General features: G+C 43.4%; 1 protein-coding gene across 1 annotated transcript in view; it reads right to left on the reverse strand.

The window, feature by feature from the left end:
• Positions 1–259: 259 nt before the first annotated feature.
• Positions 260–23,297, reverse strand: part of LOC143295068 (patched domain-containing protein 3-like) — a 35,199-nt gene continuing 12,161 nt past the window's right edge. The window contains exons 6-12 of the mRNA XM_076606628.1: positions 18,178–18,381; positions 16,022–16,179; positions 14,523–14,633; positions 8,603–8,804; positions 4,454–4,848; positions 2,762–2,907; positions 260–1,094 (exon numbers count right to left, since the gene is read on the reverse strand). Coding sequence (XP_076462743.1) covers positions 260–1,094; positions 2,762–2,907; positions 4,454–4,848; positions 8,603–8,804; positions 14,523–14,633; positions 16,022–16,179; positions 18,178–18,381 — 2,051 coding nt within the window. The remainder of the gene's footprint in view (positions 1,095–2,761; positions 2,908–4,453; positions 4,849–8,602; positions 8,805–14,522; positions 14,634–16,021; positions 16,180–18,177; positions 18,382–23,297) is intronic.

A 23,297-nucleotide genomic window follows, 5' to 3' on the forward strand; every position in this document is an offset into this window, starting at 1 on the left:
AAAAAAGTGGGACCACTGTCAGGGCGGCTCTGCCGACGACAACTGCCCAGTCATACTGACATTGACGTGGAAGACCCATGCCAGGGGGAGGGGGCCTGCTGGTTGGTGGTGGAAGAACTGAATGCAGAACCACAGGCGATGGCTGCCGTGGGAGGAACGAAAGGTGGGGGAACAACGGGGGCTTGGGGGAGGGGGTGATGATGGGGGAGGGGGGTTGGGGGGGGGGGGGGGGGTGAGAGGGAAAGGGGTGCCAGTTCCGTCAGTCCTGCTTGTCGCAGTCCCCTGCTGGTGGTCCCCGTGACCACGTTGTAGCAGAAGACCGTGGTGGAGTCTCTCCTCCCGCACCTCCGCCGTAGAAGGAGGAGGCCTGATGACTCCTGCCCGTGGACTGCGGACTCTGCCTGGGTCGGGGCTGCTGCACCAGCTGAACGGAACGGGACCTGAGAGGCACGCTGCCGAGGTCCATGGGTTGGTGGCGGCTGATCGTCGTTCCCAAGGTGTCGCCGTAGGGGTCTCCCAGGTCGTGAAGCTCGACCTCCTCAACGGCAGAGTCCGAGTCGTCCGCGGTGAGACCGTCCGTCTTCATCTTGTTCTGGTTGGCGTTGTCGCTGCTCTCTGCAGGTGGGGGGTTGGCCGCCTGATCTTTGTTCTGCGAAGACTGGGCGGACGGGAGAGAGGCCACTTTGTTCATACCGGTGGAGCCCGCCACACCCGAGTGCTGATCCGACAGATGCACGGAGCCGCCGATGGACACCATGCTAAGGCGTTTCAGGTCGTGGTCGGTGTTCTCCGGGCCGATGTAGGACAGGATGATGGGCATGAAGAAGACGGAGTTGACGGCGCCCGAGGTGATGACCATGCTCATGATCTTGAAGAAGCTGCGGAAGAAGTAGGACTCGGACATCATCAGCATGGACACGCCCACCAGGGACGACATGCCGCCGTTGAAGATGGGGCCCGAGGCGTGCACCAGGGCGTAGCGGGCGCGCTCGTGGCGGAAGCGGGAGTCGGACATGAGGTAGGCGGCACAGATATGGGCCGAGAAGTCCACGGAGAAGCCCACGCTCATCAGGATGTGGATCATGGAGATGCCGCTGTGTTGGCAAACGGGCGCACGCACACGCACACGCACACACACAAACACACACACGCAAACACACACACACACATGCAAACACACACACACACACACGCACAGACCACACAGACACACGCGCGAATGCAGCTCACACACACGTACACAAGCATACGTACGCGCGAGCGCATACACACACTCACACACACACACACACACACACACACACACACACCACACACACACACACACCACGTGGTTATAGACATGTAAACATTACGATCCGAACAAACTTCATGATAAATACTAAAACACTCCATTAAAAAAAGACATTAATACCGTGAATACGAGTTATTCCTCGCTGTGAACATAATATACAAAGGTAATGGTAATATGACACGTAATCACTACACACCAGCTGAAATTCATCACCCCGAAATAAATAACAGGCAAAGCCTTCAAGACTCACTTGTGCTTCACGCTTTATCCAGTAAAGGAATCATGAGAGGAGAAAAAAAGAGATTTAAAAAATCGTTGAAAAGCGCTCTGTATCAAATATAAGCTTGGGAGAAAAAAAATATTAAGAAAAAAGGCATTCAAGCGGGATCGAACATGTATATTCAGTTCCGATGCAAGCAGACTAATCCCCAAGGTTGCGGCACATCTGACGTCAAATGACTAGTAGTAGTAGTAGTAGTAGGCCTCCTTCGGTCATGGCTGACTAAATCTAAAACTTATAGCAATGTTGATGTTTTCTTCTTCCTGCGATAAATAAATGTGATTGTAGTGGACGTAATAACGCCGTTTAAATCATTGTTTTTGTGTGTTTTATTATATCTCGATTATTCTTTTATTTCGGCGGTAATGACGTTGCCATCTCCTTCAAGCCCGTCACAACACATGGTAGATCTCTAGATCTGCACAAACCAGCTTAAAACGGGCTGAAAGAAACGATCCATTCAATTTTTCTTTTATGTTCATTCCAGTTAATTCAATGTCCACTTTACAATATTTATATGCAGTAAACACGTCAATGGTGTTGTTAGTATCACTGTAAGTGTTCTGTCCAGAATTAGTGTTTCTTTCCTTTTAATTGTGAACAAGAAACACCAGGTCATGTCGTCTTCGAACACAACCTACATTCTAGTCGGCCAAACAGTGAAAAGCGGTTTTTCGAATTTTCGGAACACATCTCAACGAAATAAACCGTTAATGATTCTGAAATACGGCTCAATTCAGGAGACTTACAACCTGTTATTGGTATGACTGTGAATATTTTTTTCATGCTATGTTCAAGCCACTTCTGGTATTGGCAGACAAAGTATTTCCTGAGAATATGATCTTTCCGATCTCTCAGGTCAACATAATGTGCTTGTGCCTGAACCCCTTCCGTGTGTATACGAAAGCAGAAGATCAAATACGTAACGTTAAATATCCTGTAATCCATGTCAGTGTTCGGAGGGTTATAGAAACAAGAACATATCCGGCATGCAACCCCCAGAAAACGGAGTATGGCTGCCTACATGATGGGGTAAATAACCAAAACGGTCATACACTTAAAAAGCCAACTCGTGTTACATACGAGTGAACCTGGGAGTTGCAGCCCACGAACGAAGAAGAAGAAAGGAAGAAAGAAAGAAAGAAGAAAGAAGAAGAAGTCTGTCTGTTGTGCCGCCAGCCAGTCACCTGAAAGAGATGTCCATGTAGTACATGGAGCCGAAGACGCAGGTGATGATGAAGACGATGTTGAGGGTGACGAGCAACACCATCAGCAGCTGAGGCAGCATCATCAGCGTCACCACGAACATCACCGCCACCGCCGTGCCCACAGTCTGCCAGGACAGGGAAGCAGCACACACACACACACACACACACACACACACACACACACACACACACAAAACATGAAAGCACGAAGATGCACGAACAAAATTCCCCAAATATCACTTCAAATTCATGGTAAGACGTAAATTGAATACATACATGCCACCACAATTACAACCATGCCAGCATACACACAGCAAGTGTGCACGCACGCATTCACACACACACACACACACACACACACACACACACATTCACACACACACACACCACTGCCACCACCACCACCACCACCACCATCACCCAACCACTCCCACCTACCTCCTTCTACGCGAACGATCGTTCTGCATCGGATCTCTGAAAACAGACGACCCTGAACAAAATGAAGTTACGTACCTTGTGAATGGAGAGAAGTACCCCTCTTTACTATTAATTCGTTAATCATTTTGACGCTGAACAAAACAAGACCCCCCCCCCCCCCCCTGCCAACTCCCAATGGAAAAAGCCACACGCCACTTTGAGAAGCAAACGGTTGCAAAACTGACCCTGTAGGCGAAGGAGAAGGAGGAGGAGTAGTAGGAGGAGGAAGTTTAAAAAAAGTTAATTAAAGATGTCACCGCCATTTACGGCCTTATGGGGGCAGTGAATTCATATTCATCAAGGGCTCTCGGCACAGGGAAATCGATGGCCAATCTTCTTATTCTCCAACCGAAATTAGGTCACCCATTCATACTTGGGTGGAATGGAGAAGGGGGGGGGGGGGGGGGGGGGGGGAATCAGGACTAAAATTCTTTTTTTTTCTTCTTCTTCTTCTTCTTTTTTTTCTTTTTTTTAACCAAGGATAAAACACCACACGCAGAAAGTAGGAATCTGCACCTCTTGATCATCGGATTACAAGTCGAACGCACAAACTTGAATCGCCCGCCCGCAGCGGCGCGAGACTTTCCACGAAAAAAAAAAAAAAAAAGAAAAAAAAAAGGAGGCAGAAGAACAAGAAGAAGAAAAAGAAGAGGAAGAAGAAGGTGCAATGCATGCAATGCACTGATTCAATTGACGCCTACCCCCTCCACCCCCCCGGGCCCCCCCACCACTCCCCCCCACCAACCTCTTCCCGAATCCCCTCCTCTTCACTTCCCAACAACAACAACCACCTCCACACCAGACACCCACCACCACCACCACCACCACCACCCCACCACCAGCACCACCACCAGCACCACCACCACCCCACCACCAGCACCAGCACCATCCCACCACCACCAGGACCAGCACCACCAGCACCACCACCACCCCACCACCACCAGCACCACCACCGCCACCCCACCACCAGCACCACCCCACCACCACCAGCACCAGCACCACCACCACCACCACCACCAAAACCACCACCGCCACCCCACCACCAGCACCACCACCACCCCACCACCACCACCACCACCATCCCACCACCACCACCACCACCACCACCCCACCACCACCACCAAAACCACCACCGCCACCCCACCACCACCACCACCACCACCACCGCCACTCGACTTGACTGACATGACTGACCTGCAAGGTGGAGGGTAAGATGGCGAGGGTGTGTTCCAGCATGACGAACACGGGCTGGTACACGTTCGCCTTGAACTCTGTCATGTCATCCGCCAGTCTCCGCACGCGCTTCATCATCTCGGCCTGCTTGAAGATCTTGACCTCGTTTTTGGTGAGCACGTAGCAGCGGGAGGCGATGATGGTCTTGTTGTAAGGGCCCAGCGTCACGTCATTGTAGAAGAGGGGTTTGTGCCGGAGGAAGACGAGGAGGTTCTGCACGAACAGCGAGGTGTTCCTGGGCTGGGGCGGGTAGAGCGGGCTGCGGCTGTACTCGTGGAGCCAGCAGCGGATGAAGTCCCGGTCCATCGCCTTGTCCCGCTGGGCGTCGCTCATCATCACTCGGAAGGCGTCGCCCTCTTGGAAACAGCAGCAGCAACAACAGCAATATATATATATATATATATATATATATATATATATATATATATATATATATATATATACACACATACATATACATAAACATACATCCTCCATGATGGTACAACATCGTGTTCACACACACACACACACACACACACACACACACACACACACACACAAGAGGAAGTCAGGTGATGTACAACATCATGTTCACACACACACACACACAAAAGAGGAAGGCAGGTAATGTACAACATCATGTTCACACACACACACACACACACACACACACACACACACACACACACACACACAGAGAAAAGAGGAAGGCAGGTGATGCACAACACAGTGTTCACACACACACACACACACACACACACAAAAGAGGAAGGCAGGTGATGTACAACACAGTGTTCACACACACACACACACACACACACACACACACACACACACACACACATACACACACACACTCAAGAGGAAGGCAGGTGATGTACAACACAGTGTTCACACACACACACACACACACACACACACACACACACACACACACACACACACGCACGCACACACACACGAGAGGAAGGCAGGTGATGTACAACACAGTGTTCACACACACACACACACACACACACACACACACACACACACACACACACACACACGAGGAAGGCAGGTGATGTACAACATCGTGTTCACACACACACACACACACACACACACACACACAAGAGGAAGGCAGGTGATGTACAACATCGTGTTCACACACACACACACACACACACACACACACACACGAGGAAGGCAGGTGATGTACAACATCGTGTTCACACACACACACACACACACACACACACACACACACACACACACACACACACACACAGAGAAAGAGGAAGGCAGGTTTGTGCACGGTCAGCACGTGCTAGTTGTGTACAGACCTTTCCAACTTTAGTTGTATTGGAAGATGGACATCACACATGATATGGCTGATACCATGAGAACAGAATGGAAACAGACACCCTCGAAAACGGAGTATGGCTGCCAACATGGCGGGGTAAAAACGGTCATACACGTAAAAGCCCGATCGTGTACATACGAGTGAACGTGGGAGTTGCAACCCACGAACGAAGAAGAAGAAGAAGAATAGAATAGGATATTGAATATGCCTTTCTTTCCAAGTACACCGTGATCACAAAAAGAATACTGAGCGGGTGCAGTACATAAAACGTACAGATAATGTAGTATACTGGTGAAAATAACACACATACACACACACAAAAAAACAACAACAACAACAACAACAAGCGATCAGACGGGTACGTGTATATACAACAAACAAAAAAAACATTAAAAAAAAACAAACAAAAAGTCAGAGAGGTACGTGTAGTATACTGGTGAGAAAAACAAAAACAGAAAAAAAACAAGAGAGGCAAGGCCTTCAAGACTCACTTGTGATACACTTTACACTTAAAAAAAAAATCTGATCGTTAAAATGTGTTCTGTATTTGTGTTATTATAAAGCTTCGGGTTAAAAGGGGAAAAAAAAGTCCTGACGGCAGATTCGAACTCCCGCGTGTTCGCGTGAGAAGAAACCGTCTTACCCATAACACTATCGTGGCTCCTTAACTGACGTTCAAAAATATAATATTTAAACATGCTTTTTTAAAGGGCTATTGCGGTATTCGCGCTGAGAACGCTGTTTAAATCATGTTATTTTGGTGTATCTTGGGCATTCAAAAAATCTTTAAGGGCAATAAAAAAAATTCTTTTTAAGTCTGCGGTAAAAGAGACGTGGCTATCGCCGCAATCACAATGCAACATTTAGCCGTTTTCTCTGGATCTAGATAGCTGTACAAGTTTCAGTTAGTTACACCCGGTTGACACGGTCGATTCAATTTCTCTTTTTTGTTCATTCTAGTTTTATAGTTTTAAAGTTGATATGAAAATTGAGTATTTTGTTAAACTAATAACACGTAGGGCCAAGTACAAGTACTTCTAAACGTCGTATGAAGTGAAAAGGACTTCACTTTGAGAAACGTCAAGACTGGAAATTTTTACTTTTCATCAATTCAAGGGTATTAACTCACATGGTTTATTATTTTTAACTGTGAATTCCGACTGATTCTGTGGATATTTTTATGGCAGTTTGGGGCATAATCCAGTAAGTGATGAGGCGTTCACAAATCTTTCTCTGATTATTTATTTAACGGTCTCCTTCTCCAACTTTCCATCACATGTTATCGTTTTTTGTCGATTGAATATAGGATTGAACGGGCAGGTCAACAAATTGAAACAAGATGGCGTCGTTCGCGTTCGCGAAGAATATGAGCACGCGTTTTGAATGTATACAAATATGTGTACGCAGTTAATTTTTGCCCATGACCTTCAGGGCTCAGCCAATAGATCAATAAAGTGCACTCGTCGTATTGATTTTAGTATTTTCCGAAAAAGACCACTTGGGCGAATGAACATAGTGAAAGCCCTGTACACTGAGAGTAAAACACACAAGCTTTTTATGTACTGAGTATAATTTCAAAATGTAATGTTTAAGATGAGAAAGATCAATTTAAAGCAAATTAAGTCCCCTAGCATTAATTACAGATTAATTTCCTTTTTTTTTTACTATCTGCACCAAAACATTTGGAAAATAAATATAACTTTCGTGCTTAGCAAAAGAAGTTCTTGTTTGAACAAAAAATGATAATAATGACTGCTCTTGTTGTGTCAGATTATCAGATCAAAGTGCCATGTTTAGAGAATAAAAAACAAAACAAAACAAAAACAGTAAATGCAGTTTGCATATAATTTGGCTTCTTTTTTTAAAAAATTTGTTGTGTGCCCATCCCAGAGGTGCAATATTGTTTTAAACAAGATGACTGGAAAGAACTGATTTTTCCTATTTTTACGCCTAATTTGGTGTCAGTTGACAAAGTATTTGCAGAGAAAATGTCAATGTTAAAGTTTTACCATAGACACACACACACACACACACACACACACACAGACAACCAAACACCGGGTTAAAACATAGACTCACTTTGTTTACACAAGTGAGTCAAAAACCACCTTTTTCTTCTTCGTTCGTGGACTGCAACTCCCACGCTCACTCATACGCACACAAGTGGACCGGTGTATGACCAGTAACACTTCGCTGTGTGCCCCCCACCTCCCGCCATGTAGGTAGCCATACTCCGTTTTCGGGGATGGAAAAAAAACAAACAAACAACAACAACAACAACAAAAAACCAATCAGCGATGTACAGATAATAATTATGTTGTACACGTTCCAAAATGTTCAAATGTTGAACGTATTTGTATTTGTGTTTGTATTTCTTTTTATCACAACAGATTTCTCTGTGTGAAATTCAGGGCTGCTCAGGGAGAGCCCGTCACTACACTAACAATGCCACCCTTTTTGTGTGTGTGTGTGTGTGTATTTTTTCCTGCATGCATTTTTTTTATTTTGTTTTTCCTATCGAAGTTGATTTTTCTACAGAATTTTGCCAGGAACAACCCTTTTGTTGCCGTGGGTTCTTTTACGTGCGATAAGTGCATGCTAGCACACGGGACCTCGGTTTATCGTCTCATCCGAATGACTAGCGTCCAGACCACCACTCAAGGTCTAGTGGAGGGGGAGAAAATATCGGCGGCTGAGCCGTGATTCGAACCAGCGCGCTCAGATTCTCTCACTTCCCAGGCGGACGCGTTACCTCTTAGGCCATCACTCCACATACAATTTACCTTCCCCGCCATAGTCGATGTGGCCGTCAACAGAGAAGGCGATGGCCAGGCGAGAGCCGAAGTAGGCCTCGTCCCAGGAGCTGTACTTGTAGTAGTATGAGGATCGGAGCACCAGGTCCACGTACCTCATGCCGGGCTCCAACTTGATGGCCCCGTATATGGAAGCCCCCAGGACTCCGCAGAGACCCAGCAGGATCAGGACCTGGAGTGGGGCGGGGGGATCGACAACATTGTATTGTATTGTATTGTATTGTATTGTAGTGTAGTGTAGTGTAGTGTATTACATGGAAACCCCAAGGACTCCGCAGAGACCCTTCAGGATCAGGATCTGGAGGGTGCAACACTAGATTGTATTGAATGGTATTGTATTGTATTGAATGGTATTGTATTGTATTCTATTGAAAGGTATTGTATTGTATTTTATTGAATGGTATTGTAATGTATTGTACTGATTGGTATTGTATTGTATTGTATTGTATTGAAAGGAACTGAAAGGTATTGTACTGTATTGTATTGAATGCTATTGTATTGTATTATATCGTATTGAATAGCATTGTATTGTATTGTATTGTATCGTAATATACTGCACTGTATTGTATTGTATCGTATTACATGGCAGCCCTCAGGACTCCGCAGAGACCCAGCAGGATCAGGACCTAGTGGAGGGGTGCAACATTGTATTGTATTGCATTGTATTTATTGTATTGTATCGTATCGTACATAATTGTATTGAATGGTATTGTATTGTAATGTATTGTATTGAATGGTATTGCACTGAATAGTATTGTACTGAATTGTACTGAATGGTATTGTAACGAATTGTATTGAATGGTATTGAATTGCATTGTACTGAATGACATTGTATTGCATTGTATTGTATTGAATATTGTATTGAATGACATTGTATTGTATTGTATCGTATTGTTTTTATTGTATTACACGGATATTGTATTGTATTGTATTGTATTGTACTGTATTGTATTGTATTACACGGAAACCCGCAGGACTCCGCAGAGACCCAGCAGGATCAGGACCTGGTGGAGGGGTGCAACATTGTATTGTATTGTATTGTATTGTATTGCACTGCACTGCGTTGTATTGTAATGCATTGCATTGTATTGTATTCCATTGCATTGCGTTGTATTGTATTGTAGCGGCTTTGCATTGTGTTGTATTGTATTTCATTGTGTTGTATTACACTGCATTGCATTGCATTGAATTGTATTGTATTGCATTGTATTGTAATGTACTGCATTGTATTGTATTGTGTTGAATGATATTTACGTATTGTATTGTATTGTATTGTATTGTACTGTATTGCATTCAATAATATTGTATTGAATTGTACTGAATGGTATTGGATGGTATTGTATTGTATTATATTGTATTGAATATCATATTGTATTGTAATGTATTCCATTGTATTGTATTGAATGGCATTGTATTGTATCGTATTGTATTGAATGGTATTGTAATCTATTGTATTGTATTGTATTAAATGGTATTGTACTGCATTGTACTGAATGATATTGTGCTTTATTGTATTGTATTGAATGGTATTGTATTGTATTACACGGCAGCCCTCAGGGCTCTGAGAGTCCCATCAGGATCAGGACCTGGTGGGTGCAGCATTATATTATATTGTGTTGTATTGTGTTGTATTGTATTACACGGCAGCCCTCAGGACTCCACAGAGACCCAGCAGGATCAGAAGCTGGTGAAGGGGTGCAACATTGTATTGTATTGTATCGTATTGCATTGTACTGCATCGCATTGTGTTGTATTACACTGCATTGCATTGCATTGTACTGTATTGTATTGCATTGTGTTGAATGATATTGTATTGAATTGTATTGTATTGTACTGAATGGTATTGCATTGAATTGTACCGAATGGTATTGTATTGAATTGTATTGAATGGTATTGTATTGTATTGCAGTGTATTGTATTGTATTACATGGTAGCCCTCAGGACTCCGCAGAGACCCAGCAGGATCAGGACCTAGTGGAGGGGTGCAACATTGTATTGTATTGCATTGTATTGTATTGAATGGTATTGTATTGTATAGGAATGGTATTGCATTGAATAGTATTGTATTGAATTGTACTGAATGGTATTGTAACGAATTGTATTGAATGGTATTGAATTGTATTGTATTGAATGATATTGTATTGCATTGTATTGAATATTGTATTGTATTGTATTGAATGACATGTATTGTATCGTATTGTATTTATTGTATTACACGGATATTGTATTGTATTGTATGGTATTGTATTGTATTGTATTACACGGAAACCCCCAGGACTCCGCAGAGACCCAGCAGGATCAGGACGTAGTGGAGGGGTGCAACATTGTATTGTATTGTATTGTAATGTATTGTATTCCACTGCATTGCGTTGCATTGTATTGTAATGCATTGCATTGTATTGTATTCTATTCCATTGCATTGTATTATATTGCATTGTTGCGTATTGTGATGTACTGCAGTGTATTGTATTGTGTTGTATTGTACTACATTGTATTGTATTGTATTGTATTGTATTGTATTGCACTGCATTGCGTTGCATTGTATTGTAATGCATTGCATTGTATTGTATTCTATTCCATTGCATTGTATTATATTGCATTGTTGCGTATTGTGATGTATTGTACTGCAGTGTATTGTATTGTGTTGTATTGTACTACATTGTATTGTATTGTATTGAATCGTAAATTGTATTGTATTGTATTGCGCTGCATTGTATCGTACTGTATTGCATCGTATTAAATGGTATTGGATTGAATGTATTGTATTGAACGATATTGTATTGTATAGAATGGTATTGTATTGTATTGTGATGTATTATACTGCATTGTACTGTACTGTATTATATTGCATTGTATTGTACTGTATTGCATTGTATTAAGTGGTATTGTATTGAATTATATTGTATTGTATTGAATGTTATGTATTGTATTGAATGGTATTGCATTGAATCATATTGAATGGTATTGCATTGTATTGTACTGTATTGTATTGTATTGTATTGTATTGTATTGTATTACACGGCAGCCCCCAGGACTTCGCAGAGACCCAGCAGGATCAGGACCTGGGGAGGGGGGAGCGTGTGTGACATCCAGGCTGCTCTCCCACAGGGGAGAGAGCGCCGTTACACTGCGAACGCCATTAGACTGTTTTCCTGCCTACATTTTTTTCCCCCTATCGAAGTGGATTTTGCTACAAAATTTTTCCCAGGGTCAACCCTTTTGTTGCCGTGGGTTCGTTTACGTGTGCTAGGTGCGTGCTGCACACGGGACCTCGGTTTATCGTCTCATCCGATGACTAGCGTCCACATCACCACTCAAGGTTCAGTGGAGTGTGTGGGGGAGAAGGGTGAAGGGGGGGGGATAGGAGGATATTGGCGACTGAGCCGTGATTCGAACCAGCGCGCTCAGATTCTCTCACTTCCTAGACTGACGCGTTACCTCTAGGCCATCACTCAGTACATGCAACATGTTTCCCTTGGTTAGGGAATGCTGTTACAGAGGGTGGGTGGCCGCGGTGTTGTGGTTTAGGGGTTGTTGTACTTCGTGTACGTGTGTTTGTGTACGTGTGTGTTGTGTGTGTCCATGCGTGTGTGTGTGTGTGTGTGTGTGTGTGTGTGTGTGTGTGTGTGTGTGAAAGTGTGTGTGTGTGTGTGTGTGTGGCTGGTGTGTGGATCAGAGTTATTATCATATTTATTTGTCATGAAAGCCACAAATAAAGGTTTATACTATCTTAGATGAGGAGGAGGAGGAGAAGGAGGAGGAGGAGGAGGAGGAGGATAATGATACTTATATCGCGCCTAACCTCGCTCATATACCACGCTTTGAGCGCTTTACAAACACGGAGCCATTGAATTTTGTACAACACGCTGGATTCCCGAGTAGAGCCGACTGACAGCTGCCACTGGGCGCTCATCATTCGTTTCCTGTGTCATTCAATCAGGTTTCATTCACGCGCACACGCACACACACACGCGCGCACGCACACACACACACACACACACACACACACACACACACACACAGACGCATGTAACATATTACGTGTATGTTTTTCTACCCCGCCATGTAGGCATCCATACTCCGTTTTCGGGTGTGCACGCTGGATATGTTTCCACAACCCACCGAACGCTGACATGGATTACGAGAGATCTTTTACGTGATTTATTAATTAATTTTTGTTTTGCGTGCGTTTTCACGCGAAGGGAGTTCAGGCACTAGCAGATCTGTACATATGTTGACCAAGGAGATAGGACAAATCTCTTCCCCTCAACTCAACAGATGCAACGGGATTCGAACTTAGAAAACTCGGGCGAGAATTTTAGCGCTCTAACCATTTGACCACCGCACCAGGGGCCACAGCAATTAAGGGTCAAACCATCTAAACTTCTTCTTCTTCTTCTGCGTTCGTGGGCTGCAACTCCCACGTTCACTCGTATGCACACGAGTGGGCCTTTACGTGTATGACCGTTTTTACCCCGCCATGTAGGCAGCCATACTCCGTTTTCGGGCGTGTGCATGCTGGGTATGTTCTTGTTTCCATAACCCACCGAACGCTGACATGGATTACAGGATCTTTAACGTGCGTATTTGATCTTCTGCTTGCATATACACACGAAGGGGGTTCAGGCACTAGCAGGTTTGCACATATGTTGACCTGGGAGATCGTAAAAATCTCCACCCTTTACCCACCAGGCGCCGTCACCGTGATTCGAACCCGGGACCCTCAGTTTGACAGTCCAACGCTTTAACCACTCGGCTATTGCGCCCGTCAAAACCATCTAAACAATATTTAAGTCATAATCTAACGTACTTTGAATCCTTCATAATCTAACGTACTTTGAAACATTCATACTATCAACTGTTCTAGTCGTTGTTGTGCAAGGTTGTATTTTCACACATGACTAACCTAATATGATAGAAAAAAAAAAGAAAGTCAATCAGATTTAATATCGCTTCAACAAAACTTCTCGTAAATGTGTGTGTGTGTGTGTGTGTGTGTGTGTGTGTGTGTGTGTGTGTGTGTGTGTGTGTGTGTGTGTAGCAGGGGATTGGGGGATGGGAGGTGTGAGCGAAAGCGTGACTGGGTTGGTGGGTGGGTGCGGGGGAGGTGGATGGTGGTGGTGGTGATGCGGTTTTTGTGTGTGTGTGTGTGTGTGTGTGTGTGTGTGTGTGTGTGTGTGTCTGTGACTCGACTCGACTCGACTTCATTTGTTGTCAAGTAACCCCAAATGATTAATAGACACAACGGAAGAACAAAGGAACAAAGAAACAGTCATCTAAGACGCATGCATTCAAATACATATTTGGCTAAGTTTGTTGGGGGTTTTTCAATGGTCGTCGCAATGGAATAAGTCACTTGGGCTCGGGGTTATCTTTCGATTGATCACATCCGATAGCTGAGTAATTTGCTGTACAATCGTTCATTAGATGGTTTCGCAAGTTACGAAATTTGTGTGTGTGTGTGTGTGTGTGTGTGTGTGTGTGTGTGTGTGTGTGTGTATAATGATGTCATTGGGGAGCACAAGTGTGTGTGTGTGTGTGACCATGTGTGTGTGTGTGTGTGTGTGTGTGTGTGTGTGTGTGTGTGTGCGCGCGCGCGCGCGTGCGTGCGTGTGTGTGTGTGTCCATGCGAGTGTGTGTGTGTGTGTCCATGCGTGTGTGTGTCCATGCGTGCGTGTCCGTGCGTGTGTGTGTGTGTGTGTCAGTGTGTGTGTGTGTGTGTGTTTGTGTATGTGCGCGTGCGCGTCTGTATACTGTGTGTGTGTGTGTGTGTGTGTGTGTGTGTGTGTGTGCAAACAACCAGCCATCCACCCGACAGAGGAGAGTCAGCCCCCCACCCCCTCTCCCCCCCACCTCCTCCCACATCCCACATACACCACACACACAGCACCTTGCAGATGGGGTTGAGGATGATGCGGGGAAGCAGGAACCTGGGCAGCTTCTCACAGATGCTCTCGTCCTCGAACTCGCGGGTCGGTACCGCGCCTCCACAGCAGTACACCTGTGGCACCACAACACACACACACACACACACACACACAAACAACAACACTCATGAGCTCTCCTAACCTTTTTTGTTTTTGTTATATATATATATATATATATATATAATACAAAGACAAATTACTTTACATAAGCACTGCGTTGTTTTTTAAATGCTCTATGTCAATATAAAGCAAAAATGTACAATAGTTTCGTTCGTAGACGACAATAACAGACAAGAGTTTAAATAAACAAGGCTGTCTATAAAATTTGAGTGGAATTAATTGTTCTCTAATTTTTCTCCATTCTGGGCAACTGAGCACAAAATGAACCTCATCTTTAGTTGATTCTTTGCATAATGCGCATAACAAATTACAAATGTTTGACTGCCTATTGCGATACTGATGAATAAAAACATTCGAGATACCGAATCTAAATTTCGTCATTAAATACTTCAAACCTCTAGCAATATGCATACGCATATGAATTGGAACACTTTGTAAATTGTTGATAATTCTGTATACATTGAATCTGTCACTGTCCTGGATATGAGAATTCCAACTTTTCCATCTATAATAAACCAATCTTTCGCGGAACACACGAATAAAAACATTTATATCTTCAACACCTTGATTTAGCCATACAAAACCAAAACCGTATTCGTATATATTTTTTTTTTTTCTAACATTTACAACCCAATTTCTTCTACCCTTATTATCTAATTCTAATAACATTTCGTATGCTTTATAAGGCAATCTGTGTTCATCCATTTGTATTAACTCACTCAGTACGGCCAGTTCTCTCTTCTCCTCTACACAGACCCCTCGGATATCCAGTGGGTGTCTGAATGACCCAACCTTTAGCTTCCGTCGTCAGAATTGTGGTATTCTTTGTCAACATTCACCTCTTCAGTATAAGAGCCTTCCGCTTGCAATATTTTGATGATGGTAATTGGGGTGAAACGCTGTTAACGTCGTCTCTGTCGCCGTTCGTATGGAGAGAGTTAACTTGAGCCAATACTCAATACATTTAACAGTAGAGAGCAACTGTATTGGGTATCTGTCTGTTTCACCATAGACGAGATCATTTGGTGTCTGAAGAGAGACCCCTAAATTTTGTTTTCAAAGCATATAGATGAATTAGTTCACAGTGTATTGCTGCAGAGTCAAGACACCATAATTCTGCCCCGTACTCGTATATCATAGGCTGGATTTGAGAATCAAATATTTTTAGGAATAATTTCAGAGATTCATTTTGTACTAATGACAATTTCTTCATGACATATAACAATGCATTTGTGTGTGTGTGTGTGTGTGTGTGTGTGTGTGTGTGTGTGTGTGTGTGTGTGTTGTTGTTCTACTGCAGAGTAGTAGGAGAGTGAGAGAAGAGGAGAAGAGAGGAGAGAACCGTGCAGCAATTGGAGCCCTTGTCTCTGTAGTACTGGCGCGTCTTGACAGGGACGCAGAGGAGGCAGTGCTTGGCTGAGTACACCCGGTCCCCGTGCAGCGACAGACAGGCCCCGAAGAGCGTCACGTTGGCAAGGTAGCAGAACAGCACTGCTAGGGCTGTTGACATACAACATAGATACATACATACATGCATGTATGCACACACACACACACACACACACACACACAATCATGCGTGCAAAACAGCAGAACAGCACCGCTAGGGCTGTTGACATACAATGCCTACATACATACATACATGCATACATACAATACATACATGCATGCATAAATGCATGCATACATACATGCATACACCCCACCCCACACCCCACATACACACATAATGACAGAGGTTGAGGGAGAGAGAAGGAGGTAGAGAGAGAGAGAGAGAGAGAGAGAGAGTAGGGAGACAGAGAGAGGGAGAGAGAGAAGGGGAGGGAAAGAGAGAGGGGGGGGGGATAGGGAGGGAGAGAGAGTGGCGGGTTAGGGGGTGGGGGAGACACAGCAAGGGCGAGAAAGGGACTATGACGTAAAAGACGTCATGACGTAAAACTAGAAATGACGCAAGGCAGAGTCGTCATGGCTGAACGAAGAGGCAAGAAAGCTACAAACGCCTTCGCAAGCTGAATGCTGCTATAGGGACCCCCACTGGCTTTATTTGTGTTTGTATTTGTATTTCTTTTTATCACAACAGATTTCTCTGTGTGAAATTCGGGCTGCTCTCCCCAGGGATAGCGCGTCGCTACACTTACAGCGCCGCCCATTTTTTTGTATTTTTTCCCTGCGTGCAGTTTTCTTTGTTTTTCCTATCGAAGTGGATTTTTCTACAGAATTTTGCCAGGAACAACCCTTTTGTTGCCGTGGGTTCTTTTACGTGCACTAAGTGCATGCTGCACACTGGACCTTGGTTTATCGTCTCACCCGAATGACTGCATAACAGCATTTACCAGTATAACAGTATCAGTATCAGTAGCACTAGGTGGCGTCACTGCGTTCGGACAAATCCATATACGCTACACCACATCTGCCAAGCAGATGCCTGACCAGCAGCGTAACCCAACACGCTTAGTCAGGCCTTGAGAAAAAAAAAAATAAAAAAATAAAAAAATAAAAAAAATAAAACAAAATAAAAAGAAATAAGTAAATAAATAAAAAAGGACTACTACTACTAATAAGAATATTTATAAGGCGCAAAAACTTGATGAAGTCAACTATAAGCGTACAAAAAACAAAACAAAAAAAATCAATAATATAATACGTTGCATAACAGAAAAAAAAGTACGTTTGCATAGCTAAACAACAACAAATTAAAAAAAGAAAAGAAATAAAAGGACATCTAATGCTAATAACTACAATTTCCTTCATGAAAAAAAACATATCTTGGGCCTCTAAGTGATGACATAGATCTACAAACACAATTAGCTTTTTCTTTTGTCGCTTGTATTTTGTGTCTTTACATGCTTGCAAGGAAATTTTCCTCTTTTTTTTATAAGAACATAGTATTAATAAAGTCTGAAAAGTCTTAAGTCTACAATCTTTCCCGCATGCGCAAATACTCTTAGATACACTTATAAACACACACACACACACACACACACACACACACACACCCACCCAAGCAAACCGACACAAGCAACGACTCGCACAAAAATGCACACACATGGACTCGTGCACCTACACACACACACACACACACACACACACACACGAGCATGCACACCGACACAAGACACACATACTCTCTGTTACACACACAGACACACACTTCCTCACCCCCCACACACGCACAAATGATCATGCACGCCCACACAAAGACACAAACATACTCTATCACACACACACACATCACAGACACACAATTGTGGACAGACGTTAAGCAAAAGAACGAACACACACACACACATCCCCCCCCCCCCCTCAAACACACACACACACACACACGAGCATAGACGCACACACAAAGACACACATACTCTATTGCACACACACACACACACTCCCCCCCACCCCCCACCCCCCCTTCCTCCACGATCCCCCACCTCCTTCCACACACACACACACACACACACACACACACACACCCCTCCCCTACCCACTATAAAACCCACGCACCAGTGTAGATGCAGAACTGTCGCACGGCGATGAAACTGGAACTGATGCCGATGAGGAAGGCCAGGAAGTCGGTGAGGGTGGTGATGGTGATGCCGATGCCCGCCTTGGAGAACGTCGAGCCCACCCTGTGCGGCACGTCCGTCTTCAGGGCGATGCTCTCCCCCCAGGCTGACATCATCAGGAACATGTCGTCCACACCGATACCTGCAAGGACCATGGACCGACCACGTTCGGTATATATATAGGTCCACCCCCCCCCCCCCCCCCCCCCGACCCTCAAAACCCCACACCTCTGGGAAAACGTCAAATTTCTTGTCAAAAAGGTCATTAGGGGCTAGCTGTATTGTGGTATTTCTTCTTTCTTTTCACAAGGTCATGTGCACTGTTACACTGTATTGTGGTATACTTCTTTCTTGTCACAAGGTCATGTGCACTGTATTGTGGTACAATACTTCTTTCTTGTCACAAGGTCATGTGCACTGTATTGTGGTACAATACTTCTTTCTTGTCACAAGGTCATGTGTACTGTATTGTGGTACAATACTTCTTTCTTGTCACAAGGTCATGTGCACTGTATTGTGGTACACTTCTTTCTTGTCACAAGGTCATGTGCACTGTATTGTGCTATACTTCTTTCTTGTCACAAGGTCATGTGCACTGTATTGTGGTACAATACTTCTTTCTTGTCACAAGGTCATGTGCACTATATTGTGGTACGTCACGTCACAGCATCATGTGCACTGTATTGTGGTATACTTCTTTCTTATCACAAGGTCATGTGCACTGTATTGTGGTACAATACTTCTTTCTTATCACAAGGTCATGTGCACTGTATTGTGGTACAATAACTGCTTTCTTGAGACAAGGTCATGTGCACTGTATTGTGGTACAATACTTCTTTCTTGTCACAAGGTCATGTGCACTGTATTGTGCTATACTTCTTTCTTGTCACAAGGTCATGTGCACTGTATTGTGGTATTTCTTCTTTCTTGTCACAAGGTCATGTGCACTGTATTGTGGTACAATAACTGCTTTCTTGACACAAGCTCATGTGCACTGTATTGTGGTACAATAACTGCTTTCTTGTCACAAGGTCATGTGCACTGTATTGTGGTACAATACTTCTTTCTTGTCACAAGGTCATGTGCACTGTATTGTGGTACGTCACGTGCACTGTATTGTGGTATACTTCTTTCTTATCGCAAGGTCATGTGCACTGTATTGTGTACACTTCTTTCTTGTCACAAGGTCATGTGCACTGTATTGTGGTACAATACTTCTTTCTTGTCACAAGGTCATGTGCACTGTATTGTGGTACAATACTTCTTTCTTGTCACAAGGTCATGTGTACTGTATTGTGGTACAATACTTCTTTCTTGTCACAAGGTCATGTGCACTGTATTGTGGTATTTCTTCTTTCTTGTCACAAGGTCATGTGCACTGTATTGTGGTATACTTCTTTCTTGTCACAAGGTCATGTGCACTGTATTGTGCTATACTTCTTTCTTGTCACAAGGTCATATGCACTGTATTGTGGTACACTTCTTTCTTATCACATGGTCATGTGCACTGTATTGTGGTATACTTCTTTCTTGTCACAAGGTCATGTGCACTGTATTGTGGTATACTTCTTTCTTGTCACAAGGTCATGTGCACTGTATTGTGGTACACTTCTTTCTTGTCACAAGGTCACGTGCATTTTATTGTGGTGTTTCTTCTTTCTTGTCACAAGATCATGTGCACTGTATTGTGGTATACTTCTTTCTTGTCACAAGGTCATGTGCACTGTATTGTGGTATACTTCTTTCTTGTCACAAGGTCATGTGCACTGTATTGTGGTACAATACTTCTTTCTTGTCACAAGGTCATGTGCACTGTATTGTGGTACAATACTTCTTTCTTGTCACAAGGTCATGTGCACTGTATTGTGGTACGTCACGTCACAGCATCATGTGCACTGTATTGTGGTATACTTCTTTCTTATCACAAGGTCATGTGTACTGTATTGTGGTACAATACTTCTTTCTTGTCACAAGGTCATGTGTACTGTATTGTGGTACAATACGTCTCTCTTGTCACAAGGTCATGTGCACTGTATTGTGGTACAATACTGCTTTCTTGTCACAAGGTCATGTGCACTGTATTGTGGTACAATACTTCTTTCTTGTCACAAGGTCATGTGCACTGTATTGTGGTATACTTCTTTCTTGTCACAAGGTCATGTGTACTGTATTGTGGTACAATACTTCTTTCTTGTCACAAGGTCATGTGCACTGTATTGTGGTACAATAACTGCTTTCTTGTCACAAGGTCATGTGCACTGTATTGTGGTACGTCACGTGCACTGTATTGTGGTATACTTCTTTCTTATCACAAGGTCATGTGCACTGTATTGTGTACACTTCTTTCTTGTCACAAGGTCATGTGCACTGTATTGTGCTATACTTCTTTCTTGTCACAAGGTCATGTGCACTGTATTGTGGTACAACTTCTTTCTTGTCACAAGGTCATGTGCACTGTATTGTGGTACAATACTTCTTTCTTGTCACAAGGTCATGTGTACTGTATTGTGGTACAATACTTCTTTCTTGTCACAAGGTCATGTGCACTGTATTGTGGTAATACTTCTTTCTTGTCACAAGGTCATGTGCACTGTATTGTGGTATACTTCTTTCTTGTCACAAGGTCATGTGCACTGTATTGTGCTATACTTCTTTCTTGTCACAAGGTCATATGCACTGTATTGTGGTACACTTCTTTCTTATCACATGGTCATGTGCACTGTATTGTGGTACACTTCTTTCTTGTCACAAGGTCATGTGCACTGTATTGTGGTATACTTCTTTCTTGTCACAAGGTCATGTGCACTGTATTGTGGTACACTTCTTTCTTGTCACAAGGTCACGTGCACTGTATTGTGGTGTTTCTTCTTTCTTGTCACAAGGTCATGTGCACTGTATTGTGGTATACTTCTTTCTTGTCACAAGGTCATGTGCACTGTATTGTGGTATACGTCTTTCTTGTCACAAGGTCATGTGCACTGTATTGTGGTACAACTTCTTTCTTGTCACAAGGTCATGTGCACTGTATTGTGGTACAATACTTCTTTCTTGTCACAAGGTCATGTGCACTGTATTGTGGTACGTCACGTCACAGCATCATGTGCACTGTATTGTGGTATACTTCTTTCTTATCGGAAGGTCATGTGCACTGTATTGTGTACACTTCTTTCTTGTCACAAGGTCATGTGCACTGTATTGTGGTACAATACTTCTTTCTTGTCACAAGGTCATGTGCACTGTATTGTGGTACAATACTTCTTTCTTGTCACAAGGTCATGTGCACTGTATTGTGGTACAATACTTCTTTCTTGTCACAAGGTCATGTGCACTGTATTGTGGTAATACTTCTTTCTTGTCACAAGGTCATGTGCACTGTATTGTGGTACAATACTTCTTTCTTGTCACAAGGTCATGTGCACTGTATTGTGGTACAATACTTCTTTCTTGTCACAAGGTCATGTGCACTGTATTGTGGTACAATACTTCTTTCTTGTCACAAGGTCATGTGCACTGTATTGTGGTACAATACTTCTTTCTTGTCACAAGGTCATGTGCACTGTATTGTGGTATACTTCTTTCTTGTCACAAGGTCATGTGCACTGTATTGTGGTACACTTCTTTCTTGTCACAAGGTCATGTGCACTGTATTGTGGTACTACTTCTTTCTTGTCACAAGGTCATGTGCACTGTATTGTGGTACACTTCTTTCTTGTCACAAGGTCATGTGCACTGTATTGTGGTACATACTTCTTTCTTGTCACAAGGTCATGTGCACTGTATTGTGGTACACTTCTTTCTTGTCACAAGGTCATGTGCACTGTATTGTGGGTATACTTCTTTCTTGTCACAAGGTCATGTGCACTGTATTGTGGTACACTTCTTTCTTGTCACAAGGTCATGTGCACTGTATTGTGGTACACTTCTTTCTTGTCACAAGGTCATGTGCACTGTATTGTGGTATACTTCTTTCTTGTCACAAGGTCATGTGCACTGTATTGTGGTATACTTCTTTCTTGTCACAAGGTCATGTGCACTGTATTGTGGTATACTTCTTTCTTGTCACAAGGTCATGTGCACTGTATTGTGGTACAATACTTCTTTCTTGTCACAAGGTCATGTGCACTGTATTGTGGTACAATACTTCTTTCTTGTCACAAGGTCATGTGCACTGTATTGTGGTACAATACTTCTTTCTTGTCACAAGGTCATGTGCACTGTATTGTGGTACAATACTTCTTTCTTGTCACAAGGTCATGTGTACTGTATTGTGGTACAATACTTCTTTCTTGTCACAAGGTCATGTGCACTGTATTGTGGTACAATAACTGCTTTCTTGTCACAAGGTCATGTGCACTGTATTGTGGTACAATACTTCTTTCTTGTCACAAGGTCATGTGCACTGTATTGTGGTACAATACTTCTTTCTTGTCACAAGGTCATGTGCACTGTATTGTGGTACAATACTTCTTTCTTGTCACAAGGTCCTGTGCACTGTATTGTGGTACAATAACTGCTTTCTTGTCACAAGGTCCTGTGCACTGTATTGTGGTACAATACTTCTTTCTTGTCACAAGGTCATGTGCACTGTATTGTGGTACACTTCTTTCTTATCACAAGGTCATGTGCGCTGTATCCTGGTATTTCTTCTTTCTAGTCACAGGGTCATGTGCACTGTATTGTGTAGGCTGTTTCATGAAGGACAGGTCACAAAACGGTACAGAATGGACAGAGGAGACTGTTTGATAAAGGACAGGTCATCGCACAAAACAGTGGAACAGAATGGAAGGGGGGGAAGACTGTTTGATAAAGGACAGGACATCACACAAAACAGTGGAACAGAATGGAAGGGGGACAGACTGTTTGATAAAGGACAGGACATCACAGAACACAGTGGAACAGAATGGAAAGGGGGGAAGACTGTTTGATAAAAGGACAGGACATCACACAAAACAGTGGAACAGAATGGAAGGGGGGAAGACTGTTTGATAAAAGGACAGGACATCACAGAACACAGTGGAACAGAATGGAAGGGGGGGAGACTGTTTGATAAAGAACAGG

The sequence above is a fragment of the Babylonia areolata genome, chromosome 20 (genome assembly GCF_041734735.1).
Source record: "Babylonia areolata isolate BAREFJ2019XMU chromosome 20, ASM4173473v1, whole genome shotgun sequence".
Taxonomy (NCBI): domain Eukaryota; kingdom Metazoa; phylum Mollusca; class Gastropoda; order Neogastropoda; family Buccinidae; genus Babylonia; species Babylonia areolata.